This window comes from Colobus angolensis, unplaced genomic scaffold (genome assembly GCF_000951035.1).
Source record: "Colobus angolensis palliatus isolate OR3802 unplaced genomic scaffold, Cang.pa_1.0 Scaffold50, whole genome shotgun sequence".
NCBI classification, from domain to species: Eukaryota; Metazoa; Chordata; class Mammalia; order Primates; family Cercopithecidae; genus Colobus; species Colobus angolensis.
The window spans coordinates 648,366-663,275 of NW_012118488.1; the positions used below are offsets into that span (position 1 = coordinate 648,366).

General features: G+C 51.4%; 1 protein-coding gene across 5 annotated transcripts in view; it reads right to left on the reverse strand.

Moving 5' to 3' along the window:
• The window catches only part of LASP1 (LIM and SH3 protein 1), a 52,800-nt gene that overhangs the window by 11,271 nt on the left and 26,619 nt on the right, over positions 1 to 14,910 (reverse strand). For all 5 annotated transcript variants that reach the window (XM_011959826.1, XM_011959824.1, XM_011959821.1 and 2 more), the window contains one exon: positions 12,066 to 12,173. In XM_011959826.1, coding sequence (XP_011815216.1) covers positions 12,066 to 12,173 — 108 coding nt within the window. The remainder of the gene's footprint in view (positions 1 to 12,065; positions 12,174 to 14,910) is intronic.

The window sequence follows — 14,910 nt, forward strand, 5'->3', positions numbered from 1 at the left end:
CCTTCCAGAGAATCTACAAAATCAGGGCTGGGGTTCTGGAATATGCATTTTGGAAAAAAAGCTTCCCAGGTAAGTCTGAAGCAGGCTTCAAGTCTGAGAATGGGTGGTCTAGAGCAGAACCTGGGAATCTATGGTCCATGGACCAAATCCAGCCCACAGCCGGCTGCTAAGAACGGGTTCCACATTTTTTAATGCTTGGCAGGGGGCGGTGGAGGGGGGGAAGAAGAACCAAAAGAAGAATAATATTTCATGACACATGAAATTTCTCTGAAATTCAAATTTCAGCCTCCAGAAATAAAGTTTTATTGGAACACAGCCACACCCACTCAATTACCTCTTATCTGTGGCTGCTTTCACGGCAGAACTGCAGAACTGAGTTGCTGCCACAGACGCCATATGGCCACAAAGCCTGAGATACCTCCTACCCGGCCCTTTACAGAAAAAATTTACTGACCCTTGTTTGCCAAAATACTCTGGCGGCATACTCCTATTGGTTAAATGTATTGTAACACAACCTTCCTGAATTATGTGTATTTTATAAGTTACACAGAAGTTATCACTTGACAAATATAGAATGTATATTGTAAAACTTGCACCAAAAAATGAATGTTAAAAGTATGAGATGGCCAGGTGCGGTGGCTCACACCTTTAATCCCAGCACTTTGGGAGGCCGAGGCCGGTGGATCGCTTGAGGTCAGGAGTTTCAAGACTAGCCTGGCCAACACAGTGAAACCCTGTCTCTACTAAAAATACAAAACTTAGTCAGGCGTGGTGGTGGGCAGCTGTAATCTCAGCTACTTGGGAGGCCGAGTCACGAGAATCACCTGAACCCAGGAGATGGAGATTGCAGTGAGCCGAGATCGAGCCACTGTACTCCAGCCTGGGCGACAGAGTGAGTCCATCTCGAATGAATGAATGAATGAGATGAGATGAGATGAAAAAGAACCAGAACCAGGAGTTCTAGACTTTTCTCCCTATAGGAACATGCAGGCTGTCCCACACCTTGACGATCCCTGGTAGGCTCTATCCTCTTCACTTTTCTTTTTTTTTTTTTTTTTTGAGACGGAGTCTCGCTCTGTCGCCCAGGCTGGAGTGCAGTGGCCGGATCTCAGCTCACTGCAAGCTCTGCCTCCCGGGTTTTACGCCATTCTCCTGTCTCAGCCTCCCGAGTAGCTGGGACTACAGGCGCCAGCCACCTCGCCCGGCTAGCTTTTTTTTGTATTTTTTAGTAGAGACGGGGTTTCACCGTGTTAACCAGGATGGTCTCGAACTCCTGACCTCGTGATCCGCCTGTCTCGGCCTCCCAAAGTGCTGGGATTACAGGCTTGCGCCACCACGCCCGGCCTTTTTTTTTTTTTGAGACAGAGTCTTGCTCTGTCACCCAGGCTGGAGTGCAGTGGCGCAATCTCAGCTTACTGCACCCTCTGTCTCCCAGGTTCAAGTGATTCTCCTGCCTCAGCCTCCTGAGTAGCTGGGATTACAGGCGTCCACCACCACACCCGGCTAATTTTTGTATTTTTAGTAGAGACAGGGTTTTACTAAAACCCTGTTGGCCAGGCTGGTCTTGAACTTCTCGACCTTGTGATCTGCCCACCTCGGCCTCCCAAAGTGCTGGGATTACAGCCGTGAGCCACAGTGCCCAGCCTCCTCTTCACTTTCCAGAGAGGAAACTGGTGGGGAGAGGAACAACTGTAGAAATGCCTGAGGGCTCAGGGTTTGAGGATCCGGGAGAACAGAAGTGGGACAGAGTGAAGAGAGCGACAGCTCTCCCCCACCCTCAGGGGAAACTCAGAAAGCAAGACACCTAGACAAGGAGAGAAACTGGTCCTTCCCAGACGGGCTCAGGCCTGCAGGAATTTCCTCCAGGCCCTGGCAGGAACCTGGCTGGAAGCCGGCTTCACTTCCTGTTCCCCAGGACACTGGCCTGCCTTTTCCTGATCTGGGAAAATGGGGTGGGAGTAGTGGGGTGGGAAGAGGAGGAGAGGCAAAGCCTGCTGTTTCCCGGAGCACCCCTGCCCCATCAGGGCTGTCCTAGCCTGGGCAGTCCCTTTTGGGCATCCCCTCCGCACACCGTCTCTGCTGTCCCCTCTCCCCCTTGGCACTCGCTGTGCACAAAAGGCAAGAGCAAGCACATGGCCAGGCAGAGCTTACACGTTAACAGCTGGGAACACCTGCATCGTTGCTGCTCCTGCTGGCTGAACAGCCGACAGTTCCTGCAGCCCAGGCTGGGGGCACAGGGAGGGCAGTGGCGAGGGCCTGGACAGAGTCTGGGGGGAGTCTGGTCTGGACACACAGGGCAGTTTACTTAGGGGTTTGGGTCAGGATCAGCCCCTCCTTTCCCGGCCCCTCCCTTCAGGCCGGAGCAAGGACCCGCACCCATGTGGCAGCACAGGCTAAGCCTGTTCCTGAGGTGAGGCAGCCAGCCCCGGCCAGGCTGAAAATCCATCCAACCCCAACACCCACTGGGAGGGGCCCTCCAGGTGACCTTCTCATAGACCCAGCACAGAAGGTGAGTCTCCTGAGCCCCACTCTCTTAGTGACCCCTGTCCACTGGTGGTGGTCGTGGGGAGGGCACAAGGGAAGGGGGCCACCCCTCCTGAGGCCTCCAGGCTTACAAGGCACCTGGCCTTCCAACTTTTGTCCCAAAGTGGGAAAGGTCAGCTTCCCTTGTTTCCTTTCTGTTAAGGAAAAGAGCCTGCCCCTGAGAACACGTGACCAGGGAGGGACGTGCAGACACGGAGTGGACAGGGACCTGCCCCGGGCCCCGAAGGTGCCAGCAGGGGGCCTGCAGGGACAGGTGTCCTTGATGTTGGGGGCCCAGATGAATGTGTGACAACTTCCCTGGACGTGACCCTATCTGCATTAGCGATGGGGTGACAGGGAGCCTTTTCCCCTGGGAGGAGAGCAGGTCTGGACCCCACAGGCTCAGTCCCTTATGATGGGCCACACTGTTGCCAGACCAATGCCTCCTCCTTGGGGGAGCTGTATGCTTACTCACATGACCTTGGGAGAGTCACTTTCCCCTCTGGGTCTCAGTTTCCTCATCTGTAAACAAGGCCATGGTACCATCTGCTCCCAGGCAGTCCTGGGAACCCTGACCAGCTCTAGGAACCTGAGCAAACTCTAAGCTGAAAGCAAGTATGGACACATGGGTATTCCCATAAAGGGCTGGGGAAACGGATCTTGCTTCTCAAAAAGTCATTCCACATAGATAAATGTCTCTAAAGTTACGGCCGGCTGACCCAGACAGCTGGAGGAATAGCTGCCTGAACCCAGCCCACCCTTTCCGGGTGGCTATCAATGTTAACAACCTCTGCAGCTGCACAGCTCTTCACACAGCTCGACCAAGCCGTTCATACCCTGACAATCATCGCCCTAAAAAATGAGTCGGACACACACACTTGCATTCCCATCTTACAAAAGAGGAAAATGAGGCTCAGAAATTAAATGACTTCCCGAGGCAGAGCTTTCACTGCTCAGTAACAGCCAAGGCTGGCTGGGGACACAAGGACAAAATCCCAGCTAGACAGGCCTTTCCTGAGAACAGGCGCGGAGCAGGGTTACCACACGTCCCAGTTCATGTCTGCTGCCCAGGGATTAACTTCAATGCACCCCTTTTCACTCTCAACAGGAATGATAATCAGAAAGTCACCCTAACTCGAGAGAGACGGACACCAGGCATGCAACTCAGGGTGGGCGGTACAGAGGGGCTAAACAGGCTGAGAAAAAGTGAGGCTCAGCTCCCTCCAGCCTGGGCCCACCTGGACAAAATTCCCAAACCCTCAGCTTCCTCTCCCTTCCCTCCCCAGCAAATGAGGAAATTGCGTTATTACTCTCCTGACCCACCTACTGGTTTGTTAAGCAAATAGGCACACGAGGGGTATGTTAGCACATTCAAAAGGCAAAGAAACATTTCCCAGCTTCCAAGGGCCTGGCTGATCCCTGCTTCAAGCTCTGAAAAGTTCTGACCTTCTGAGAGCCCTGAGTGAGGACCACCCTAAGCCCAGACATGTCAGCACAGTCCCAGCTTGGGAGCTGTCCTGAGCCTCTGTGGACAGAGGCCGCACTCTACCTGTCCCATTAGGTCCAAGTACATGTGGGTTCAGGGGTCCGGGCCTAAGGACCCTCCCGACTCAGCCAGGACCCTACTAGCTGGGACTCCTGGATGACAAGTTAGGGTCCATGACAAAGCTCTGCTAGCTTATGTTCCGTTTTCTGACCCCCCTGCTCTCCCAACTGTGGTGGAAAATAAAAGTCTGACTCTCCATACGGTGCTCCTCACATGATTCTACATCACGGTGAACGAGGGAACAGCAGGCTCCGGGTGGAATCATCAGCTCACCAGCTAGGCTCTTTTTTTGGGTGCCCTTACATGCATTACTCCTTTTCTTTTTCCTTCCTTCTTTCCTTCTTGCTTTCTTGCTTTCTTTCTTGCTTTCTTGACAGTCTTGCTGTCGCCCAGGATGGAGTGCAGTGGTGTGATCTCAGCTCACTGCAGCCTCCACCTCCCAAGTTCAACCAAGTCTCCCGCTTCAGTCTCCCAAGTAGCTGAGATTACAGGGGCACACCACCATGCCTAGCTATTTTTTTCTATTTTTAGTGGAGGCGGGGTTTGCCATGTTGGTCAGGCTGGTCTCAAACTCCTGGCCTCAAATAATCTGCCTGCCTCAGCCTGCCAAAGTGCTGGGATTACAGGCCTGAGCCAGCGCGCCTGACCTCGTTTCCTTTTCTCAGCCAGTCCAAGAATTATCGCCATTTTACAGATGGGGAAACCAAGGCTCAAGATGTGGGCAAACAGTGGGTTAAGTCAGAATCCAGTTCAAACATCAGAGCCTCAGTTCTCAACCACCATGCAACACTGCTCCCCATTAGAGACTCACAATATTTTATTTTATTTATTTATTTTTTAGAGACAGGGTCTCACTCTGTCACCCAGGCTGGAGTGTGGTGGCATGATCATAGCTCACTGCAGCCTCAAACTCCTGGGCTCAAGCGATCTTACCACCTCAGCCGCTCCAGTAGCTGGGACTACAGGTGGATGCCACCAGGCACGGTTGATTTTCTTTCTTTTATTGTAGAGATGGGATCTTGCTATGTTGCCCAGGCAAATCTTAAACTCCTGGCCTCAAGCAATCCTCCCACCACAGCCTCCCAAACTGTTAGGATATAGGCGTGAGCCTATCATCCCCAATATTTTATTTTTAAAACAAAAGTCTGCATTCAACTTCATCAGTAATCACAGAAATGCAATTTAAAACCACGGGCTATCACACTCCACACAATCAAAATGCCAAAATGAACGTAGCTGAGCACATGGAGCAAATGAAACTCATCTCTGCTGCTGGGAGGGTAAATCAGTACAGCCACTTGGAAAATAGTTCCTTATTATCTGGTAAACTTGAAGGAACACACATTTCTTTTTTTCGTTTTGTTTTTTTTTTCGAGACGGAATCTCACTCTGTCGCCCAGGCTAGGTGCAGTGGTGCAATCTCAACTCACTGCAACCTCTGCCTCCTGGGTTCAAGTGATTCTCCCTGCCTCAGCCTCCAGAGTACCTGGGATTGCACCACCGAGCCTGGCTAATGTTTTGTATTTTTAGTTGTGATGGGGTTTCACCGTGTTAGCCAGGATGGTCTCAATCTCTTGACGTCATGATCCACCCACTTTGGCCTCCCAAAGTGCTGGGATTATAGGCATGAGCCACCGCACCCGGCCCAAGGAGCACACATTCTAAGATGCAGCAGTTCCAACGTACGTAGACCTCAGGAGCTAATGTACAAAAATGTCCATAGCAACTGGAAACAGTACAAATGTCCACCAGCAACAGAATCAATAAAATGTGGTATAAACAATGGAATACTATATAGCAATGAAAAAGAACGTACCACTGCCACACGCAAATATATGGATGAATCTTTAAACCCAATGGTGTGCAAGAGAAGCAAGATACACAAAATTACTCTGTGTTCAAAATGAGGAAAAGCAAAACTATAGTGTTTAAGAATATATAATTACATATTAAAATTATAATGAAAAATATATGCTTTCAAAATCAAACTAGAGGATTGTCCAACAAGCCTGCCTTCAGACTATTTGACTCTGGGGACAAAACTTTGTTTGACTATTTGCTATTGATTAGGGCCAGACTCTAAATTACACTGAAGCTCATTACAAAATATAAAATGCTAATTATTTCTGGCCAACTGAGATGCAAAGCATTTCTGCCTGCAGCAAAGATATCTTCAAAGTTTATGGTTTTATTTTCCTGTAGGACAATAACCAATGTGTAACTAATGGTAGGCCCTTAACCAATTCTGTAGCTAATAGCTAACTGTATCCAGCACTTTCTTTTTCTTTTTTTTTTTTTTTTGAGACAGTCTTGCTCTCAAAGGAGTGTAGTGGTGCAATCTCAGCTCACTGCAACCTTCACCTCCTGGGTTCAAGCAATTGTCCTGCCTCAGTTTCCCAAGTAGCTGGGACTACAGGTGTGTACCACCACACCTGGCTAATTTTTGTATTTTTAGTAGAGACAGGGTTTCACCACGTTGGCCAGGCTGGTCTTGAACTCTGGACCTCGAGTGATCTGCCCGCCTTGGCCTCCCAAAGTGCTGGGATTTAGACATGAGCCACCTTGTCCGGCCCCAGCACTTTCTTTCACAGATTAGCATTTACCTCTGCCTCTCATATTCCCCAGCTTTAATCTCTAGCTGGTTCCCTTATAATTAAAGATATGATAAGTACTGACTACATGGGAGTTACATTTTTAACACTGTGAACACTGGGCTCTTGATAGGCATAGGGTAATACAATGTATAGTATACCTGCCTGGTGAAACAGGTGTTCACTGTATATGTTACTATGTGTCATATTCCACACATAAAAAAAGTTTTAAGGACACAAAATTGTATACAGAAAATCAGTATGTAAGTAATAAAAGAAGAGGCTTCAATAAAGGGACTCCTGCAACCAAAGTTTCCCATCCTTGAACACTGCTAGAGCTCATGACAAAAGGCCATGATTCCTAACATGTAACCTTTATCCCATAGTGTGGACCCATCAAAAGGCAACTCTTGAGATGCCTTTAATGATGACACAACTACTCACCATAGATGTGTAATATACTAGCCCCTTTCCTCCTTTCCACACTTTCTCAGTACTAGACAATAGCCAAACTTTTCTGCCAAACTTCACTTCATGTCCCTTCTCTGGCTACAGTGTAGAAAGCAGACCAGTGTGCCTTTAAAGTATTAACAACATTGACAAAATAACCGGTGTTGATGGCGTGTGCCTGTAATCCCGGCAATCTGGGAGTCCTAGGCCAGGGTTCACTTAAACCCAGGAGTTCAAGGCTGCAGTGAGCTATGATCACGTGACTACACTCCAGCCTGGGCAACATAGCAAGACCCTATCTCTACGAAAAATATAACAATTAGCTGGGCATGGTGGTATATGCCTGTAGTCCCAGGTACTCAGGAGGTTGAGGTGAGAGGACCACTTGCCCAAGAGTTCGAGGCTGCAGTGACCTATGATAGTGCCACCGTACTCCAGCCTGGGCAACAGAGCAAGACCTCGTCTCAAAAATAATAATGATGATAATAATAATAGTGACATTATTTATCGTATGCCAAGAACTTGGCATTTTCCTTGCAACCACCCGTCAAAGTAGGGCCTACTGTCCCATTTTTACACATGAGGAAACTGAGGCTCAAAGAGCCCCGCCTGGCCCCAGAATGACAGAAGCGAGGATCTGGGCCCTTACCATCTCCTCCTACCTCACTGTCTTGCTGTTTAGCAACACTGAAAACAGACTGCACTTATCCAAAGCAGACACCCCAGAGGAGACCAGACACTTGTTTTTAAAATGCTCTGGCTGGTAAAAAGCCCTAGTCTGCAGCATATCCCTCCAGGGAAGCAAATTCTCATCCTTTTGCAAGATGGCCTGACCTTTAGAAATAACTGGAGTCAGCTGGGCGCAGTGGCTCACGCCTGTAATCCCAGCACTTCGGGAGGCCGAGGCGGGCGGATCACCTGACGTCAGGAGTTCGAGACCAGTTGGGCCAATATGACAAAACCCTGTGTCTACTAAAAATTAGCCGGGCGTGGTGGCGTGTGCTTGTAGTCCTAGCTACTCAGGAGGCTGAGGCAGAAGAATTGCTTCAATCCGGGAGGCAGAGGTTGCAGTGAGCCGAGATCGTGCCACTGCACTCCAGCCTGGGTGACAGAGCGAGACTACGTCTCAAAAAAATAAAAATAAAAATAAAATAAATAAAATAACTGGACTCATTTGGTGCTAATCTGGGAAGCAAAGCAACAAGCTACCTACAGGAACAGGAATGCTATTTTGGATACATAACAAAAGGTGTGGCTCTAAACACCCTCTTTCCCAAAACACTTCAGGAGGCTGGGAAAACTTAGCAATGGTTTTATGTGTGGTTAAAAGTCCCCCGGGCCAGGCGCGGTGGCTCATGCCTATGGTTCCAGAGAGGCCGAGGTGGGCAGATCGCTTGAGTCCAGGAGTTTAAGACAATGTAGTAAGACCCTGTCTCTAATAAAATTTAAAAAAAAAAACAAAAAAACTCCCCTGGGAGGCTAGGTGAGGTGGCTCACCCCTATAATCCCAGCACTTTGGGGGGCTGAGGCGGGAGGATAACTTCAATCCAGGAGTTTGAGACCACCCTGGGCAACATAGCAAGATAATATCTCTGCAAAAAAAAGAAAAATTAGCTGGGCGTGGTGGTGTGCATACCTGTGGTCCCAGCTACTTGGAGGCTGAGGTAGGGGGATAGCTTGAGCCCAGAAGGTTGAGGATGCACTGAGCCACGAACACACCACCACACTCCAGCCCAGATGACAGAGCGAAACCCTGTCTCAAAAATAAAAATAGGCCGGGCTCGATGGCTCACGCCTGTAATCCCAGCATTTTGGGAGGCCGAGGCAGATGGATCACGAGGTCAGGAGATCGAAACCATCCTGACTAACACGGTGAAACCCAACTCTACTAAAAATATAAAAACAAAATTAGCCGGGCATGGTGGCAGACGCCTGTAGTCCCAGCTACTTAGGAGGCTGAGGCAAGAGAATGGCATGAACCCAGTGAGCCAAGATCGCACCAATGCACTCCAGGCTGGATGACAGAGTAAGACTCCGTCTCAAAATAAATAAATAAATAAAAATAATAAATAAAAATAAAGCTCCCCGGGGTTCTGAGGCACAGCCTGATCTGGCACCCTCTGACTTAGGGGTTGAAGCTTTTTCAGACTTTTAGGTGGTAGCTCTCAAACTTCAGAGAGCACCACAGAAACCCAGGGAATGTGTTTAACATGCTGATTCCTGGGACCCACTCCCAGAGAGCTGATTCTGGCAGCCAGGGGAGAAGGCCTGTGAGTCTGCATTTTCAGTCAACCCTACAGGTGACTGCTACAGCTGTCTGGAGGCCCGTATCGGACAGACTGTAATTACCTTCATTAAAATCAAGAGTCTCCAGGCTTTGCAGTCACAGCCCACAGGTCTCTGCTAAAGCTGCAAAAGCAGCTACCAGGTCGGGCTCAATCCCTTCCCCTAGCTCCTGCAGAGGACCATCAGCTAACTGCAGGGTAAAAGATGGTTATCTCCTGAGGTGTGGATGGTTTGGCCAGGGTGGTAAGTTTTGTCACCAGGACATGAACACCTCTAATAACTGGGGGAGGGAAGAAGAGGATGTGGCTTAGGCTGAGTGTGGAGTGTTCTGGAAGCCTTCCAGAAAGGGAAGCAGGGATGACTGGGCTCGTCTCCCTCCTCCAAAACCCACAGGGTGAAGCAATGAGTGAACGGCCAGGGGGCTGGGGTTGCAGACTGGGAGCAAGTGTCACTGATAAAAGACAAGGGCCTTTACATGAAAAGCCGCAGGGGCTGAAGAGCCAACATTCCAGTTCTGTGAACCATTCCAGGTTTTCCCCATAATCTAAGATCATCTTCCCCCTCCCCCACTTTCCAAGCGGTGAGCTCTGAGACACAGACTTAAAGGGTCTTACTTACCCTTTGGAGGGTCTAAGCCAAAGGGAAGCTCCAGGGTGTGAGGCCAGGCCCTGGCCTATAAAGAATCAACCGTGACAGGCCTCTGGCAGTTGTGCGGGGGAGAAGGATGAGCGTGCCCGCCCCAGGCATGCCCTGCTAGCCAAAGGGAAGCATGCCATTTCCTCAGGCCACCAATTTCAAACTGCAGGTCAACAATCCAGTTGCAAAACCCATTCACAGTAAGTCTGTAACTAGCATCTTTTTGTTTTGTTTTGTTTTGTTTTTTTGAGACGGAATCTCAAGTCTCGCTCTGTTGCCAGGCTGGAGTGCAGTGGCACGATCTCAGCTCACTGCAACCTCCAGTGCCATCACGCCTGGCTAGTTTTTGTTTTTTGTTTTTGTTTTTTGTAGAAACCGAGTTTTGCCATATTGCCCAGGCTGGTCTCAAACTCCTGGGCTCAAGCAATCCTCCCACCTTAGTCTCCCAAAGTGTTGGGAATACAGTCCTCGAAGGGACTGTATTATGTGAGGGTGTATAGGGGCCTGCAACCAGCATCTTTAGAAAAGATCTGAATGTGGCCGGGCACGGTGGCTCACACCTGTAATCCTAGCACTTTGGGAGGCCGAGGTGGGCAGATCACCTGAGGTCGGGCATTCGAGACCAGCCTGGCCAACATGGTGAAACCCCGTGTCTACCAAAAATACAAAAATTAGCCGGGGGTAGTAGCAGGCACCTGTAGTCCCAGCTACTCTACTTGGGAGGCTAAGGCAGGAGAATCACTTGAACCCTGGAGGCGGAGCACCACTGCACTCCAGCCTGAGCAACAGAGCAAGACTGTCTCAAAAAAAAAAAAAGATCTGAACTCCCTCTAAGTAGGAAGTACTCATTCATGAAAGCTTCTGTTCTGTTTTCCCTCTACATAAATGTATGCCTGTTAGATGGGTCAAGATGTACAATATGTATTTTATTGTAGGCTGAAGTCAGTTTGAAAGCCACAGTTTTGGGCATGGCTGGTTCTGCTGTTTGTGGGCTGCCTGCACCTCTGAAATCCACCTGACCCACCACTGCAGCCCACTCTATGCATGGCCCAGCGAAGCTCTTAAAGGAGCGCCCTGCTGAGGTGGCCAGGTGGAGGGTGGGAAGGGATGTGGAGCCCAGGGAGTGGGTGCTGAGAAGACCACCGGAAAGCCAGGACCCCCTCAATCTCTATCCCCAGTTCCTCAGCCCAGAGCGACAACGGGCAACTCACTGATCCCTTCTTGTTCCATACAGGAAGACAGGTGCCCACCTAAACCCTCCCTGGCAGGGCCTCCTGAGCCAGGCTGGCTGGGCAGCCCCTGCAGTTCTGTGTGTGGGTCCCCCATGGTTGCTGCTCACCGCAGTGCCCTGCCCCCACTTGCCTAAAGCCACACAGGCTGCTTGCCTGTGGCTCTGCCAAGCAGGAAACTGACGCCTATTCTCTGACCACAGGTGCCATGGAGGGCACACGATGCTGAGGATAGTTGATCCCCCACCCACTCTCCACGCCCACCCCTGCCACAGCCAGATGCCACTGACCATCAGGGAAGTGGGGGGTGCGAACCAGGGGGTGCAGGGCTGGCAGGCGAAGCCGGCTGGGGTTTTTACACAGGAAGGAAGAGCAGGCTGATGTGGGGGAGGAGGCCAAGGGTGGGCGGAAATGACTGCAATGTCAGCACCCAGGCGCAGATCAGGGGAGGCCAGGTGCTCCCCGCCCCCCAGTTCTGACCTTTGTGCTAAGATGAGACGTGCAGTCTACACCAATACCCACCATACCCAGAAAAAAGAACAACAGTCAGAGAGAGTGGGGGCTGATTTACCACAGAGGTTCCCACACCCCCCACAGAATACAGGCCCTTCCAGGAGAAAATGCTACGTGGGCTGGTCTGGGGGCACAAAGAGAAGAGGCATCTGGGAACCCCAAGCTCTTCCCCAGGCCCACCCCAGAGGGCAGGGGCGGGGGAGGCACTGGCTTCATTCACATCTGCCAGGCTGCCAGGGAGGGGCCAATCAGAGTGCAGCAGGGATGCCGCAGGGCGGAGCGGGAGCTCACGTTACTGATCTGGTCCTGGGTCTTCTTGATTCTCTGGAGCTCGGGCGTGTCTGCCACCACGCTGAAGCCTTTGCCCTTGTTCTTCTCAAACTCCTCCTTGTAGCGCACCTGCAGGTGGGGAGGAAGAGGGACTGGAGTTGGGCCAGGAGCCGAAAGGGCCTCGGCTTGGGGCCCCTCTGAGGCAGCAACCAGTCAGGAGATGGGGACAGGGAGTCAGGAGAAAGACCCTGACCAGAAGTCCCCAACTCAAAGCAGAAGCCTCAGCTCAAAGGTGTTAGACTCGTAATAATAAGCCACTACTAAGTCTTCAGTGTGCTGAGTGGCGGGCACAGAGCCCAAGGCCTTACATGAACCATCTCCTTTACATCCCACCATATATACAGCCACGCAATTAACAGCTCCCATTTACAGACCAGGAAACGGAGCCACAGAAAGGCAAAGTCCCCTGCCCAAGGTCACAGAGCTTAGCGGTCAATGAACCGCACCACTAGAGTGCAAACCCTCATCTGCCTGACTCCTGACCCTTCACTCCCAGCCCATCCTGTCTGGAAGCTTATAGGAAAAAGGTTCTTTCCAGAGCTCCCAGGGTGGCCCCAGCCCTCATGTTAGCCAGGATGTGGCCCTGCCCACTGCGCCTGGGGGAGCTTTTCAGCAACCAGCTGAGTGAGGGCTGTGCCAAAGGACAGAGTTGGTGCCCAGAAAGGAGGGTGGTGAGACAGCCCCAGGGAAGGCTCCATCAATGCGCCTTTGACAGGCCCCACGGATTCTGGGAGGCTGCCGGGCTGGCTTCAGAGGCCACCGCCATAGGAGGGGAGGAAAGCAGCAGGGGTCAGACAGCAGCATCTCAGCAGGTCTCCAAGCTCCAGGGAAGAACCCTTCCACCCCACCACAATACTAGAGGGACTCAAGTCAGACATCAGAAAGGACTTCCCTGGCACGAAAGGTATTGAAATATGAGGAACAGCTTGTCCTCCCCTGGGGGTTTTGAAGAACAGAATGAGGCTGAGAAAACTCATGGAACAGGAAACTATTCCTTGGCTTCCAGAGACTTCACTGTCCACCTCAGCAGCCATCTGTTCCAGACCCCACCAGCTGCTTGGATTTCCTCCACAGGGGCTGCACTGTCCTGGACACGGGTCAGCCCAGGACACAGATCCGGGCAGTTCCCAGGCGGGGAATCATCCAACAGCAGCACCGAACTGCGCTTGGACTGCAGTGACTGCGCGTGCACACACAGCCGTGGCCACACCTGTCAGGTCCCCTGCACATGCCCATAGGGATCAGAGTCCTTGTTTGTCTCCTGAAGCCCCAGTCACTCATCCATGTGGTTCCCTCTCCTTCTCTGTTCTGATCCAAACAAGAAGGGCCTGGATGTGCTGGTCCCCACCAGATCAGAAGTGAATGCAGTGGAGAGAGGGACCAACCCACCGCAAGAGTCCAGAACCTGCCTAGCACCAGCTCTTCTGGGAAGCCCTGGGCCAGCACGGTGACTCTTACCGGGAGGCCCTTTGGGAAGTGGGCATTGGAGAAGGTAGGGCGCTCAGAGATAGAGAAATGTAGCTCCAGATACAGAAGCCTGCATCTCAAGCCCCTGGCCTCGGTTTCCTCATCTGTAAAAGAGTTGTCACAGAAATCAGGTATAATATGGGGAGGGAGCTTCTTATCACCAAGTATGGGCACAAAGCCAGGCGGAGCTGGCACTAACACAGGCTCAGTCTCCCACTTCTGAGTGATCTTGGGCCAACGACTTCACATCTCAAGACTCAGTTCCCACATCTGTAAAATGGGTCATCATGCCAGTCATTCCAACCCATGATGCAGACAGTGGCTCGAAAGCAGCAGCGCATTGTGGACGGCCAGTATGAAAGTGCTCTGTCAGCGATGAGGTGCTGAACGAGAGCCAGTCCCCACTCCATCCCCTGCTTCCTGGCTTTCCAAGGGTCAGGCCCCTAATCAGGGGAATAATCGCCATGACGACGCTGCAATGACATCAGCTGGTTCCCAGGCTCGGGAACTGCTTCTGCCTCCCCCTCCCTGTTGGGGAAGGATCATTCATTTCACTGCTAACATAGGAGGCCCAGAGGGTAGGGCTGAGGGGTAGGTGCTGTGAAAGGAGGGAGCCTGGGATCAGCACCACCTTGCTGTGTGTCTCTAAGCAAGTCAGTTCCCCTCTCTGGGTCCCCTGAAGGGAGCTGGCTAGCTGATCTCTAAAATCCCTCCCATCTGGGGTCTGTGACCATTTTTAAGCACCTTCAGACCCTGACCTTGGAGAATCAAGATGGGGAAGGCTCTTTGAAAGGCCTTTGGGTATGAAAGGGGTGGCAGAAGTGAAGGGTGCGGGGCCAGGGGTGTAGAGAGGGGGGCCCAGCCCAGAGCCCCTCCTTCAGGGCTCCCTTCTTGCCCTGGCAGGAGTGCTTGCCCCTGTGGTCTAGGATGGCTCCCCAGGGTGCTATGGGGGTCCCTGTGCAGGGAGGGACCTGCCCAAGGTCACAACCCAGTTGTCGCTCAGGCCAAAATGCAACTCAGTGCGTCAGCCAGAGGACCCCACTCCTGGGAGATGCCTGGGCTCCCATTTTGGAAACTCTGGTGTGACACGGGCCAGGATTGACTGGCACCTGAGGCTCCTGACACCCAAACCACCACCATCCATGAAACTCTAATTGTCATGTCAGTTCTTAGTTATTCTCCCCGGATCTATCTTGCTTCTCATCCCAGCAGACAGGAGGTGCAAATCAACTTTTGCTGGATGATGAATGAATTGAATGCAGACACGTAATCTCCAAACAAAGCAGCATAATTGGGAAAATAACTGCCTTGATGACCCAATATAATAAGAAGGATCATT